The 12,555-nt window shown below is 42.4% G+C and overlaps 1 protein-coding gene across 2 annotated transcripts in view; it reads right to left on the reverse strand.

Annotated features, from left to right (window-relative positions):
* Window positions 1-9,578, reverse strand: part of PAPSS1 (3'-phosphoadenosine 5'-phosphosulfate synthase 1) — a 56,640-nt gene extending 47,062 nt beyond the window's left edge. The window contains exon 1 of one of the 2 annotated variants that reach the window (XM_076336865.1): window positions 9,559-9,578. Coding sequence is in view for 1 of the 2 variants with exons in the window: in XM_076336864.1 (XP_076192979.1) it covers window positions 2,838-2,897 (60 nt within the window). In the remaining variant the exon portion in view is untranslated. Of the gene's footprint in view, window positions 1-2,837; window positions 3,067-9,558 lie in introns of those variants that run through there. The other variant, XM_076336864.1, reaches the window with a different exon arrangement.
* Between the last annotated feature and the right edge of the window lie 2,977 nt (window positions 9,579-12,555).

The raw sequence follows: 12,555 nt of genomic DNA on the forward strand, positions 1-12,555 counted from the left end.
TAACAACTCCCATAAGCTAACAACAGCAACACATCCCAGCATCATTCTCTGAAATGTAGTCTTATCTTTAATGCCTTTCCCATTGCCTAATCATCTCAGATATTTTCTAGGTCATTTGCTAACTTGCTCACCATGTGCCTCTTATAAGTCAGGGATACCCCAACAACACCACATTTTTATGACATTTATTCTCCAGCACTGTTAACTCAACCAAACGATAGGTTTCTTTTTCCCTCCAAACTGCTCTCCTCAATAGCCAAACAGCAACTCAAGCAGACTGAACATTGCCCATTTTCTTTGTCTACATACAAACACAAGCAAGGAGAACAGACATAGTTCCAACATAAATATTCAACTACCACAGATGCTAAAACAGCAGCACCTCACCTGAGAGTCTGTTTGTTCGCATATTTAGATGAGGTTTCAGGACCTGTTCACTAAAAGATCTGCCAGGAATGCCTTCCAATAGCTACTTTCTCAAATTCTGGTTTGAAAATTTGTGCTTTGACTTGAACAATTGTGCTTGGGAAAGAAGAGTAAGCCCAGAAATGATACCTGAACAATAAGATGTTTTACAGTTACTAAAAAAACTAACAATCCACCAATCCGTATTTTGCCGTAGCCTACAGCATTACATTTTCTCCCACTTAAAACAAAAATCCTTACTTTTATCCTCACAACTGCCCTCCAGAATGCAGTTTGCCACAGTGATATTGATACAATAAGGCATCTAAATGCCTTTACATGTAGCACCACCCAATCTGCCAAATGCATGCTCTCCTGCCACTTACAGAGACTAGCTCATCTTTGCCAGATGTCCTAATGCTGGGACAGTTTCGAAAATCACAGCAGCAGAAAGCAGCCAGAATCTTCTACAGTACTGTGGATACAAGCAACTCAGTGATAACCGTACTATAATGAGTATATCGTCACTTGCCACCTGCTGCAGTAACAGCATGACCAACAGCTTGTCCACCAGTGCTGGAGCGGAGTCATTGGCTGGCATCAGAGGAATGGACAAAAACAAAGCCAGAAATGCCTCTGCTGAATATGCTCTCAGAAACAAGAATTGGAGCAAGTTCTCTTTAGGAATTACCTGCAAAATGATGCAACACCTCAGTCATGTTAGGAATTTGAGCGACACTAAAGAAAGCGTTCCACAAGTCTTCCTACCAAGCTAGTGTAATGGCAGTATTTGTGGCTATGCTGTGTGCTGCTCTTTAACTTGGAGTTTGCTGTGCTCAGAGGTGGGCTTCATGAAGGGATTTCCACAGACAGAGGTGTATTTTGAATAGTGCTGGATGCCCAGAGAAAGTTTGGAAGCCAAGGCTCTTCCTACTCTCCTAGGGGCTGCCAATTCCATCGGAGTATAATAGGTGGCTTTGACTTTTCTCTCAACTGAACAGACGTAGAGTCAGGAGTGCCAGAACATTTGTCTGTGGAGCATATGAATCAGCAGCATTTTTTTTTTCTCCTGGTGAAGCTTATTGGGTTATAAAGAGCATTTCAGCTGAGGTCTTCTGAAGAAAAAGGGAGAAGCGGAAGACTTCCTCTGCTTGCCACGTAACATACAGAGGGTTGCTAACCCAACTGAACTCAGCAAACAGTTGTCAGTCAACTTTTTTTTAACATAAGATTTCCCTGGGTTGGACGAATCTATCTTGGTTTTGCGTCTGACAAATTAAATGATACAGAGTAACTTTTGAATACACTTTGTTACCTCCACCCAGACATGATCTATTTCACTACCTTCATAACATCTGATTTTGCCTTTTCCTCATCAAAATTGAAAGAATGTATCTTACCAAATACTCTCTTATGTAAACAAGTTTGAATTTGTACATAATGGAAGAGGCCTGGACAGGCACATCATCTACTGAACTCTTTTCAGTACAATACCAACTTCCCCGTTTTTCAGGCAACCGTGAGATTCTTCTTTAATAGATTTGTCATTTTAATAATAAAGTTGTGGCCTGTACTATTCACAGCAAGACTTCAAAGACTGTTTTACAGTGTTACTTTCATATCAAATGTTTTCTGGATCTTGATTCTGAGCTACTTCAGCTCAGCATTGTTTGAAAGAAATCATACTTCCCCCCCCACCTTGTCTTGCATCATCAAAAGTATCAAATGTTCTCAGCAAAGGCCTGCAACATATCTTCTAAATAGCTGCATTTTGGTCTTCGCTGTAAACCAATCTTCCCCCATCTTTACGAACAAGAATGAAGGCTTTGGTTAGATTTTTTTAAGCCCTGCCTCGGCAGTTTTCCACATAACACCCGCCGTACAAAGAACCTCAGTCTTTGGCCAACCCAGGTTTATGAATGGCCACATTGTACATCGCATTCTTAAGCCTTCCTTCTTCCAAAACGCTGGAAGCTGAGGGCTCACGACGGAAGAGACAGGGATGAAACCCCCAGACCCCCAATCCTCTGCGGAGGGGCTTCCTGTCCTTCCCCACAGGCAGCCCCCACCTTCCCGAGGGCAGCGACGGAAAACCGGCACACCGGGGACAGGGCGCAGCCGCCGCCCCGGGGCCGCCCCCGCCGGGCTACGTGGCGATGCTCCCCTCAGGGAGCCCGCGCGGCCGTTCCGTTAACGGTCCCTGCTCGCGGCGCCCCGCGCGCAGCGACCGCCGCCCGCGCGCGCCCTCCGCCCCGCATCCCTTCCCGCCCCGGGCGGGCGGCAGGGAGCGGCGCAGGGAGCCCCCCGTCCCGGCTCCCGCTGCCACCCACTGCCACATCGCCACGGAGCTCGGCCGCTTCTTCCTTCCCTCCGCTCTCCCCCACGCCCGCGCGCCCGCCTGCCCACGCGCGCACCGCTCCCCGCCCGCTCACCCAGCTCGGCACCCTGTTGCTCAGCTTGACTTTCTTGCACTGGCTCTCGGGCAGCTCCATGGCCGAGGGGGCAGCGAGAGGAGAAAGGGGAGAGGAGAACCCGCCTTCCCCGCCGATGCTTGACGCGGATGAAGCCGCTGTCGCCGGGGAGCTGTGCCGTGTGCGCGTCCCCGCCCGCGGCTTGGCCAAAGGTGGTGCAGGGAGGAGCCGCGGTCCTGCGGGAGGCAGGGAGGCGGCGGGGCGAGAGGGGCGGGGCATAGGAGCCCAGCCACGCGCGTGCGCCCCGCCGTGACGCGCGCCAGGGTGGGCGGTGGCCGCGGGAGGCAGCCGCTTCCGCCACTGCCGCTCCGGCCCGGCCAGCCCGCTCGCTGCTGCCCCTGGCGGGCGGCGGGGCTTGCCCCGCGCCGGCGGGCTGCCCCCGCCCCTGCGGCCCGGCGCTTTGCCTGCTGCCAAGGCAGCTCTGCGCTATAGCGTTACGCTGGGCGGCGTTACGGAGGTATTATCTCTTGCGTGTGGTGCTTTGGGTTGCACAGTCAGTCCTACGCGTTTGGAACTGCAGACGACCGCAGCAGTAAGAGCCCGTTTGCCTGCTCCCGCTGCCAGGATCGCTCAGCTGGCACCAGTAACCCAGGAGCTCCCCGCCTTCTCCAGTTACCAGACAGAGATGGAGGAGAGGCTGTTACGCTCCTGAGGCCACCAGGAAAAGTTGGGGGGGGGAGGGCGAAGTGGCTGCCTCATGTTTCTGTGACAGGGGCAAGCTAAAGACATAGCCAATTCCCCTGCCTTTGAAGAAAGACAGGGCTTTGCTGCAAAGCTTTAGCTCGGAGGTGATGACACTCCGAGAAGCAGCAGGACGGGCACCGGTGGTGATGTAGTCATGAGTGACTTGGAAGGCAAGCATTGCTTCGATTAAATCTCCCACCTTACAAGGATTTCCCCAACAAACAAAGCTACTCCTGTGCTGCATTCTAGGAAATGTCTCTTCTTGCGAATTTAGAACCGGAAGTTCTTGGATTCTTACTTCCAGAGAGGAACTGCTTTAGCGCTCCGGTGCTAATCTTAAGGTGGAGATGATGCCTCACATTTGAGTAAGGAGGAGGAGTTACATTTGCTGTATAGATATATTACATTTGAGGAGTTACATTTGCTGTATAAATATTAGTCCATTTATATCAGTTCAAGAAAGGAACTGCTTTAGCACTTAAGTGCTAATCTTATGGTGGAAATGGTGCTGTACTAACATGAGTTTCATTTACTGTAAAAATATTAGCCCATTTATAATCTCTGTAGCTTGTTTGTTCCCTGACAGTTTAAACAGGAAATAAAAAGGCCCTCTTTGTGGGTGAATGTTTACTCCTGCTATATCAGAAAGACATCCTTCCAACGATACTAAGGTGTTGGTTTTAAAGCATATTTTGAAATTCAGATTAAAATCTTAAAATCCTTATGCAAGATAGATGACCTCTCTGAAATCAGGAAAAATAATTAGAAATGCTCTCAGGCAATCTGAAGGTCAGATAGAATTAATACAATGTAACTAAGAGATGTAACAATTGCAGTTATTTATTTAGGCTTGACTTGAAGACAAGGTTGTACAGCATGCTGCCCTGCAAGTAACTGTTCAACAGGTGGTCCCTGGCTGTATACGGACATTCTGACCATGACAGTGACAGAGGCAGGGCCTGGATTTTAATTAGCAAAATCTCTCACACAATGCTCTCCCAAGCATGGAAAGAGAACCAGCATACTGCCGTGGAACAGTGAGTTGAGGGCTTCCTCTGTTGACTATTCAGTTATGTCTAGGGCACGCTTGGTTAACTGCACTTTCCACAACATTGTTTTACGTGGCTTAAGAGTAATTCTAAATGTTATTTACAATCACATTCTTTTTAAAATTCTACTGTTACGTTATTCTAACTGTATTGCTAGAGATTGATACTGTTCATTCTGCAGTCAGAGAGACAATAGTGGGAAAATGGTAGTTTGCAAAAGTTGTAAATTAAATCAAGAAACACAGGCAGCCCACTTAACTATGCAGGTGACTTCTTAGAGGTACATTTGGCTCCCCTGTAATACTCACACATTGACTGGGAGCAAGACGCATTGGATTTTTTTAAATGGTCTGCACAGGAGTTTTGCCTTGCTCAGCTGTTTGCCAGCAAGTTCCATCTTATCATGGGATTCTTTTGCCACCTAGTTTCTAAAGAAACTGTGTTGGATTCTGATTTGAAAGTTCAGAAAACAAGGCTTTAGGCACAGGTGAAGTTTTAGGCAACGGTATTTGCAGTTTGGAAAATCACAAGAGAAGAAAGTGCCATTGTATTAATCAAGATGTATGCACAATACTGCCCAAACAGACTGAAGGCAGGGAGCTGCATGATTCCTTCCACAAAATATTGCAAAAAAACTGATATGAATGGACCATATAGTAGTGAAAACTGAAGTGTGACTGCAAATGTAGACACTGGTGGTCAAACAAATGACATAATCTTAGAGGTAATAAAAAAACATTTCTGAACAGCAATTCCTAAAACAGATCACCTTTTATGATTACACTAACATTCTAAAATAATGTATACATACATATAGTAAAATATTAACTATATAGTAAAGCCACATGTGTAGATGATGTACATCAGGCAATAACCAACATTTACATATTTTACAGAGGCTAATGTCACAAGCATAGGTCGTATTTCATCAGTTCTTGTGAACGCTGTTTCAGTGAAAATGTAAATACATTTTCGGTGTACAGAAGTTTGACATATAAGTCCATCCAGAACTGCCCATGCATTTTTTCCCTCTAACATCTTAACCTCCTTAAACTATTACAAAGGGAGATGAGAAGAGCATTCTTTAAACATAGGAAGCAAAGATATATTAATTTATACAAAGGTTTGGGGAAAATGAACAGACTATGAATTCTTTGTAAGGTTACGTGTAAGTTCTGCATGGGTATTAAAGGGTAAGTTCCAATTCCACTTTCCTGAAATCTTTCATGATAGATTGATTTAGATATCCAAGCCAGGTGTTTTCTGAACTTGAAAAGCAAATTTCTGTGGGAGCCCTTAGTGAAATTCAAATCAATAAACAATCTCTGATGAATCACTGTTATTTCTTAATCTGCTTCCAACCTGAGATCAAAAGCTGTTCTCATGACAGCAGGTGCTCTTGCAACACTTCTCTATGGAGCTAACGTGCTGTATGCCTGTGCCCTTACTAAACGTTAAAGTCTGGTAAGAGAATGACAGCAGAAATGATATTATGAGCTAAATCTTTGGCTAGTCTGAGCCCCCAAAAAGAAGACCCACTCTACCTCTGGAAGAACCACCGGGATTTAGTATTCTTGAGTTGATTGTGATGCGAATACTTCTGTCAAAGAGCTGCTCTGTAAAATGACCATAATAAATTTGGATTTAACGCTCTTGCAGGAGCAACAAAAACAAAACATCCACTACTGTTGTGCTTAATTTCAAAAAGGGAAATTACATAAAAATGGAGGTACTTGTTAAAAAGGAATTACTAGACTCTTTATAGGCAGCATGGGGACCACTTAAAGAAACTGTGTTGGATTCCGATTTGAAGGTTGAGAAAAACAGACTTTGAGCACAGATGAAGTTTTAGACAAAGCAGCTGACACCCATATAATACCACTGAAGACGGACTGACAGCCCAGAGCAAATTCTACATATGGAAATGCTGACCAGACCAACTCATAGCGAAATCCCTTCAATTCTACAAAGTGATAATGCCATAGAAAATAATTCTCTACTGAGCTAGCTTCTGCGTACCCAGTTATACTATCTAATACCAATCAATCCCAGACATATCGTAAGAGTCCCAATGTGCATTATTTAACATTATCAAACAGAGAGATACACGGTACCATACAGTTTCAACCTCCAGTAAAATCTGAGCTACTGACCACATTGGGAAAAAGAGGAGGAGATTTCATCTTAGGTTATATTCCAAAGAAATGTACAGATTTGCAGAGGAAAAATCAGCTTTTAAAGAAAAATTATTTCTTTAATCACAATATTAAAAAATTATGATGTCTGATATTTACTTTTTAATATAGTGTTTCACCAGGCAATCTGTCCCAAGATGTCAATTGAAACAACAGAGCTAAATCAAGCTTTAGGATGTTCAAAAATAGACAAGATTATTTTGAGTAGCTTCCAGACATCAATTATAACATAAAAGGAATGTCTGAATTAGACTACAGACTAGAGTCAAAGTATTCTGCTGTTAAAGACTGACCATCTACTTGTGTATGATTGATATACGAACCCAGAAATGCCTTATTTATAAATATTTTCTTTAAGATGCATGTTCTCTTATTTCTAGGAAGAAAAACAGTATTAATGAAGCATTCTCCAGAATCCACCTACTGTAGTCACTTTCAATAAAATGAGAAGTTAGGGTAGAAATTCCTTCAATACTGGAATTGCTCCTCTGGTAAGCATTCTGATCAAATTCTGTTGACATGTCATGGTCATGTAAAGCTGCATCTATTCATTCTTGAAAAATACCCACAGCAGTGTAACTCAGGTATTCATGCACGCTGTCTGTAGTTTTGCCTTTTTTTTTTTTTTTTTGAGAAAGATATCATCTTCAATGTAGATGATGCTGCCTACATAGAAAAGGCTCATCACTGTTCTGTCAGGATTGTTTCCAAACTTTATTTCTCACATAAATCATTTTCTTTTGACACCATTCTAGTAAGTGAGAACTTCAGAATGCCTTTTAAACAGATTAAGCATTTTGTTCAAGCTCTTTTCAAGCATTTTTCGACACTGGTAGTAAGACCATGAAGCAATCTCTAATGGCTCTTAACCATGAATTCCTCATTCAGTGGTTTCCTGTTGGAGGTGCTATTTTTCTTCTGTCACCAGGTTTGTGTAGCGGAAAAGATGACCGCCAAAAGCTACCTGAGATTAGCGAAATTAATGTGTGCATACTTCACCTGTAATGCAGCTTGGGTTTGCAGACAAGATATGCTCATCTACATAAAAAATACGCGAATGCAGGAAGTCCTGTATAGCTGCCATATTTGAGAAAGATGGGAATAGAGGAGATATTTCTAGGAACCCATTCTCTGTCTTTAGCAAAAGCTCTTAATAAATTCTTTAATATTTGGACTGATATGTACGTCCAGCAGAAGAACAATCTGGCCCAGCTGTTTAAAGAAGCCACAGAAAGATCAGCAGAAATGCTAATAAAAACCCGGGGTGATGAGAATACCATTTGTTTTCTGACATACTGCTGAATGTTCAACTCAGATTTCTTTTCATGCCCCACAATACTGAGGATTAGAGCTCTCTTCCCAATTATTTTGCCAGTATTCCATCTGCTGAGTTTGCTCTTTAGACAGATAAACTCACTCCATGTGCCATCAGTGTTCAGAATGAAGTGGTCTATTTTGGCCAGCCGTGAGAGATGATGGTTGGTGGCCAGTTCCAGGTAATACAATGATGTTATAAGAAGCTGAACAGATGTCATACAAGGTAACAGGATACGCAGCAACGCTGTGTTGTCCGATGGAAGGCTGTCTCTGACAAAGTTCAAGAGAGGTAGATTGAGGGAGGTACTGGCTAGCAAAGAGAGACAGCAAGGGGCAGACACTAGAATTCTGGCTTAAAACTGCTGTAGAGTTCACAGGGTGCTCACTTTGTAAAGTGAAATAAAATATGATTTTAATAGTGAAACAAGGAAGCCTTCCAGGTGTAGAGCAAAAGTGCATAGTGCACAGTTTTGAAAAAGTTGATCTTCATGCTCCGTATTTTGCAAAAAATGCACATCTCTAGAATGTTCCAAGTGCTGGCATTTCAACTGCTGTAAAAGCTGTGATGACCACTAGAGGACATTCAATGAATAAGAAATAATTCAGGCTATTGCCTTTCAGTTTGGTGATTATCTGGTTTGGGGTTTATTTGTTTTATTTTGTTCTTTGTCATTAACAACATAAAAAGTTAACTTTACACGAGAGCTAAGTACTGGATTTCTGAAGATACCTGACTATCTGTGTACTCTATAGGTACACAGTGACCGCAAGTAGACCTAGGTGACTGCTGACATTTTCAGGAGTGCTAGTTAATTTGATGGGGAACTAGACATACACCTAGAAACCTGAATACTTTTCTGCGTGCTTCTCTGTGTCTTCAGGTAATTAATGCCCTTAAAAAAATCTGGTCCTGATTCCAATGTTCAAAACGTCAAGAATATTTATCTATATGACAGCCGTCTATTTTCCATATAACTTTGTCTATTTTAAATTTAGGTACTATATAATTTCACCTTGTTGCATCAGTCTTTGGCAGATACAAGGACAGGTGTATTGTTTATTTAAACATCAGGAGCAAGACTGAGAAACTCCAGACAGAGGGATCTCTAGTGAAGCAAAACTAAAGACAGGATAACTTTAAAGGTGTTTTCTCTATTCCTATTAAAGTCTTCGTTCAACATTTGAAGAAAACTACTTTTTTTTATTTCTTTTTCCACATCACTGGATGTGACATTATGTGGAAAAAAAAAAATCTTGTGGCAATCCCGTAAATAAGCTAAACCTGGTGGGATCTCTGGGATTGGGAGTGGAATGGAAGAAGGTTATCCAGCAGGAAGATAGGAAGGTGCTTAGAGAAGAAAACTGGGAGGAGGATGAGCAGTTACAGCTCCTGTCAGGTGAGCAAAAGATGAAGAAAAGATATGCAACAGTTCTTACCCTAAAGCCAAAGAAGGACGAGCTCTTCTTAGCTATGATCCTACTGAGAGACAAGCTGAGAAAGAAAGTGAATGTGAACTAACAGTTTGTTTTATTAGGGATGAGGACATACAGAGGACTTTCACACTTGTCAACAATCCCAGGACATAATGTCCCTAAGGACTGTGTTTGCCAAATCACAACTGTTGAAAGGGAAGTTCCTTCCAAGAATAGACGGTTTTCAACTAAAGTAAATACATTGTACATAAAGATTTGCAAAGTAATTTCTAATGTCACTGTGCTATTGAGTTGCTTTCTCACCAGCTACAAGTATTCTACCACTTTCTGTTTGCTTCTCACTACATAGATCATTTAGCTTAATAATAGTTTTTGTCATTAGAACACAAACAAATTTTCTTTAATGAGGAAATCCCTTTCTCAGAAATATTTGTAATACAATTTCTTCTTCAGTCATTTGATTTGTTGCAAATGGAAAGTGAGCCACTAGAGTGCTTTTCAATAATTTATTACTCTCAACATGCAAATCCACCTCTTAAGAATAATACGTTTAGGAGGAAAATATCTACCTCATCATGAAAAGATTTTGGGGGGGGGCTAAATAGAGGGCTGTATCACAAGCATACCCACCTGTTGAAAACAACTGTAGCAGCCTGACTGTCTGTTTGCTATGATTAATGGGATGAAATTTAACAAGACCAAATGCCGGATTCTGCACCTAGGACGGAGTAACGCCAGGCACAAGTATAAATCGGGAGAGGAGTGCCTGGAGAGCAGCCCTGCAGAAAGGGATCTGGGGGTGCTGGTCGACAGCAGGCTCAACATGAGTCAGCAGTGTGCCCTGGCAGCCAGGAGGGCAAACCGCATCCTGGGGTGCATCAAACGCAGCATAACCAGCCGGTCAAAAGAGGTGATTATCCCTCTGTATTCAGCATTGGTGCGGCCTCACCTTGAGTACAGTGTGCAGTTCTGGGCCCCACGATTTAAGAAGGATGCTAAGATCTTTGAATGCGTCCAGAGAGGGCAACAAAGCTGGTGAAAGGGCTGGAAGGCATGCCCTGTGAGGAGCGGCTGAGGACTTTGGGCTTGTCTAGTTTGGAGAAAAGGAGGCTGAGGGGCGACTTCACTGCTCTCTACAGCTTCCTGAGGAGGGGAAGTGGAGAGGGAGGTGCTGAGCTCTTCTCCCTGGTGTCCAGTGATAGGACGCGTGGGAATGGTTCAAAGCTGCACCAGGGGAGATTTAGACTGGATATTAGGAAGCATTTCTTTACCGAGAGGGTGGTCAAACACTGGAACAGGCTTCCTAGAGAGGTGGTCGATGCCCCAAGCCTGTCAGTGTTTAAGAGGCATTTGGACAATGCCCTTAACAACATGCTTTAACTTTTGGTCAGCCCTGAATTGGTCAGGCAGTTGGACCAGATGATCGTCGTAGGTCCCTTCCAACTGAACTGTTCTATTCTATTCTATTCTAATAAAACCATGGCACATTTTGAGAATGTAACTGATGTTTACCCCAGGAATGATTTCTTCTAAAGAAATTTTGTTATTTGAGTTGTCTTCAGCAGTTTTGGCAAATATACAGAATTTCAAGCTCTATTTTTTTCTAAATGGAAATAGCAAGTTCCAAGATAATTCATAAATAGAATGTTGCCCACAACAACTTTAAAAGATGGAAAAAACCATTCTGTATGAAAGTGTTACAAGCTACAAGTGTTGTACACATGGATACTAAAAGATAGATTGGTGAGTTACCACAGAATGACTAAACTTTGAAAGGTAGCTTCATAAGAATCACCACTGAAAAAGTACGTTAAAGGCTTCCAGAAGAGTATGGTCTGCTTGCTAGAAAACAGGACAAGGATGATGAAATGCATACTGGAAGGGAAAAAGTAATTTATACATTATACCTCCACTATTTGTTGTTCAGTATCAGACCTTTTGACATAAGTTTTGGAGGAATACCCAGAACTACTAAAGCCACATAGATACTAAGCATCCTTGAAAAACGAGTACTTTAAATAAGTCTGCAAAATTACTACTTGACTCTAAAGATTTTTGGCCTGTCATTCTCTGTTTCAATTTCCCATTCTGTAACATATGAATAATCATTCTTTTTACTGTAGCTACTTAATTTGAGGAAAATGCTTTGAAACCGAAGACTTTTTATACACCCTAAATATTACTATGTCATATACATTAAATAAAGTTATTCTACCATGGTGGCATTTACTAGTATAGAATTATAAAATGTATTTTGGTGGAGAACACCCAAGGGCCAAAGCTAACAGAGACTCAAAACACATTTCTAGTTCAGTTCATAAGGTGCTTAAATCCAGTGACTCAAGAACAGGGAAAACTCTGATCTAAAATAATCAAACTACAGACATTTTCCTAAAGGTTAAAAATATGGAATTATTTGCCAGATGTGCAAGTCTGAAGCAGCTTTAACTGAAAGACTTTCTTAAAGACATCTCTAAGGAACTTAGAATTCACATTTTCCCAGAATAACTGCTTTAATCCGCAACGGGATGCATTACCAACCAGAGTTATGAGGAGAGCTGTTGTTGCAAGCTGTCTTGGTGATACTTCACACCCAGAATTGGTCACTTCCTGTGGCCCCCCTTCTGGTTAATAGTGGCAGCAGCAACCGTTGGTTGGTTGGTTAGTTAACTAACAGCTAACTTGGTTCCCAAGTAGCAATCTCTCACTTCAGTGCCTCAGACGGATACTCATTTCAGCCTGACTTTACTGTGGCTTTGGTCAGAGCGCTACAGAGAACAACCTGTGAAGTGTTTGTACCCAGACCTCTCACTGACTTAAGTCAGAACAAATGATTAGTGCGCTTAATCAAATCAAAAGGAGCTGAAGGTTTTAGCCCTTTTTAAGAGGCTTTCAGCCCAGTAGCTAACAGGATCCATCTCTAAATGCTAGAGTAATCATTTATTTCCTTTCATTCCTTTTGATGTCTGAGAACAATACTCTTTGCTATGCTGACAAACA

Source organism: Aptenodytes patagonicus, chromosome 4, assembly GCF_965638725.1.
Source record: "Aptenodytes patagonicus chromosome 4, bAptPat1.pri.cur, whole genome shotgun sequence".
Taxonomy (NCBI): Eukaryota; Metazoa; Chordata; class Aves; order Sphenisciformes; family Spheniscidae; genus Aptenodytes; species Aptenodytes patagonicus.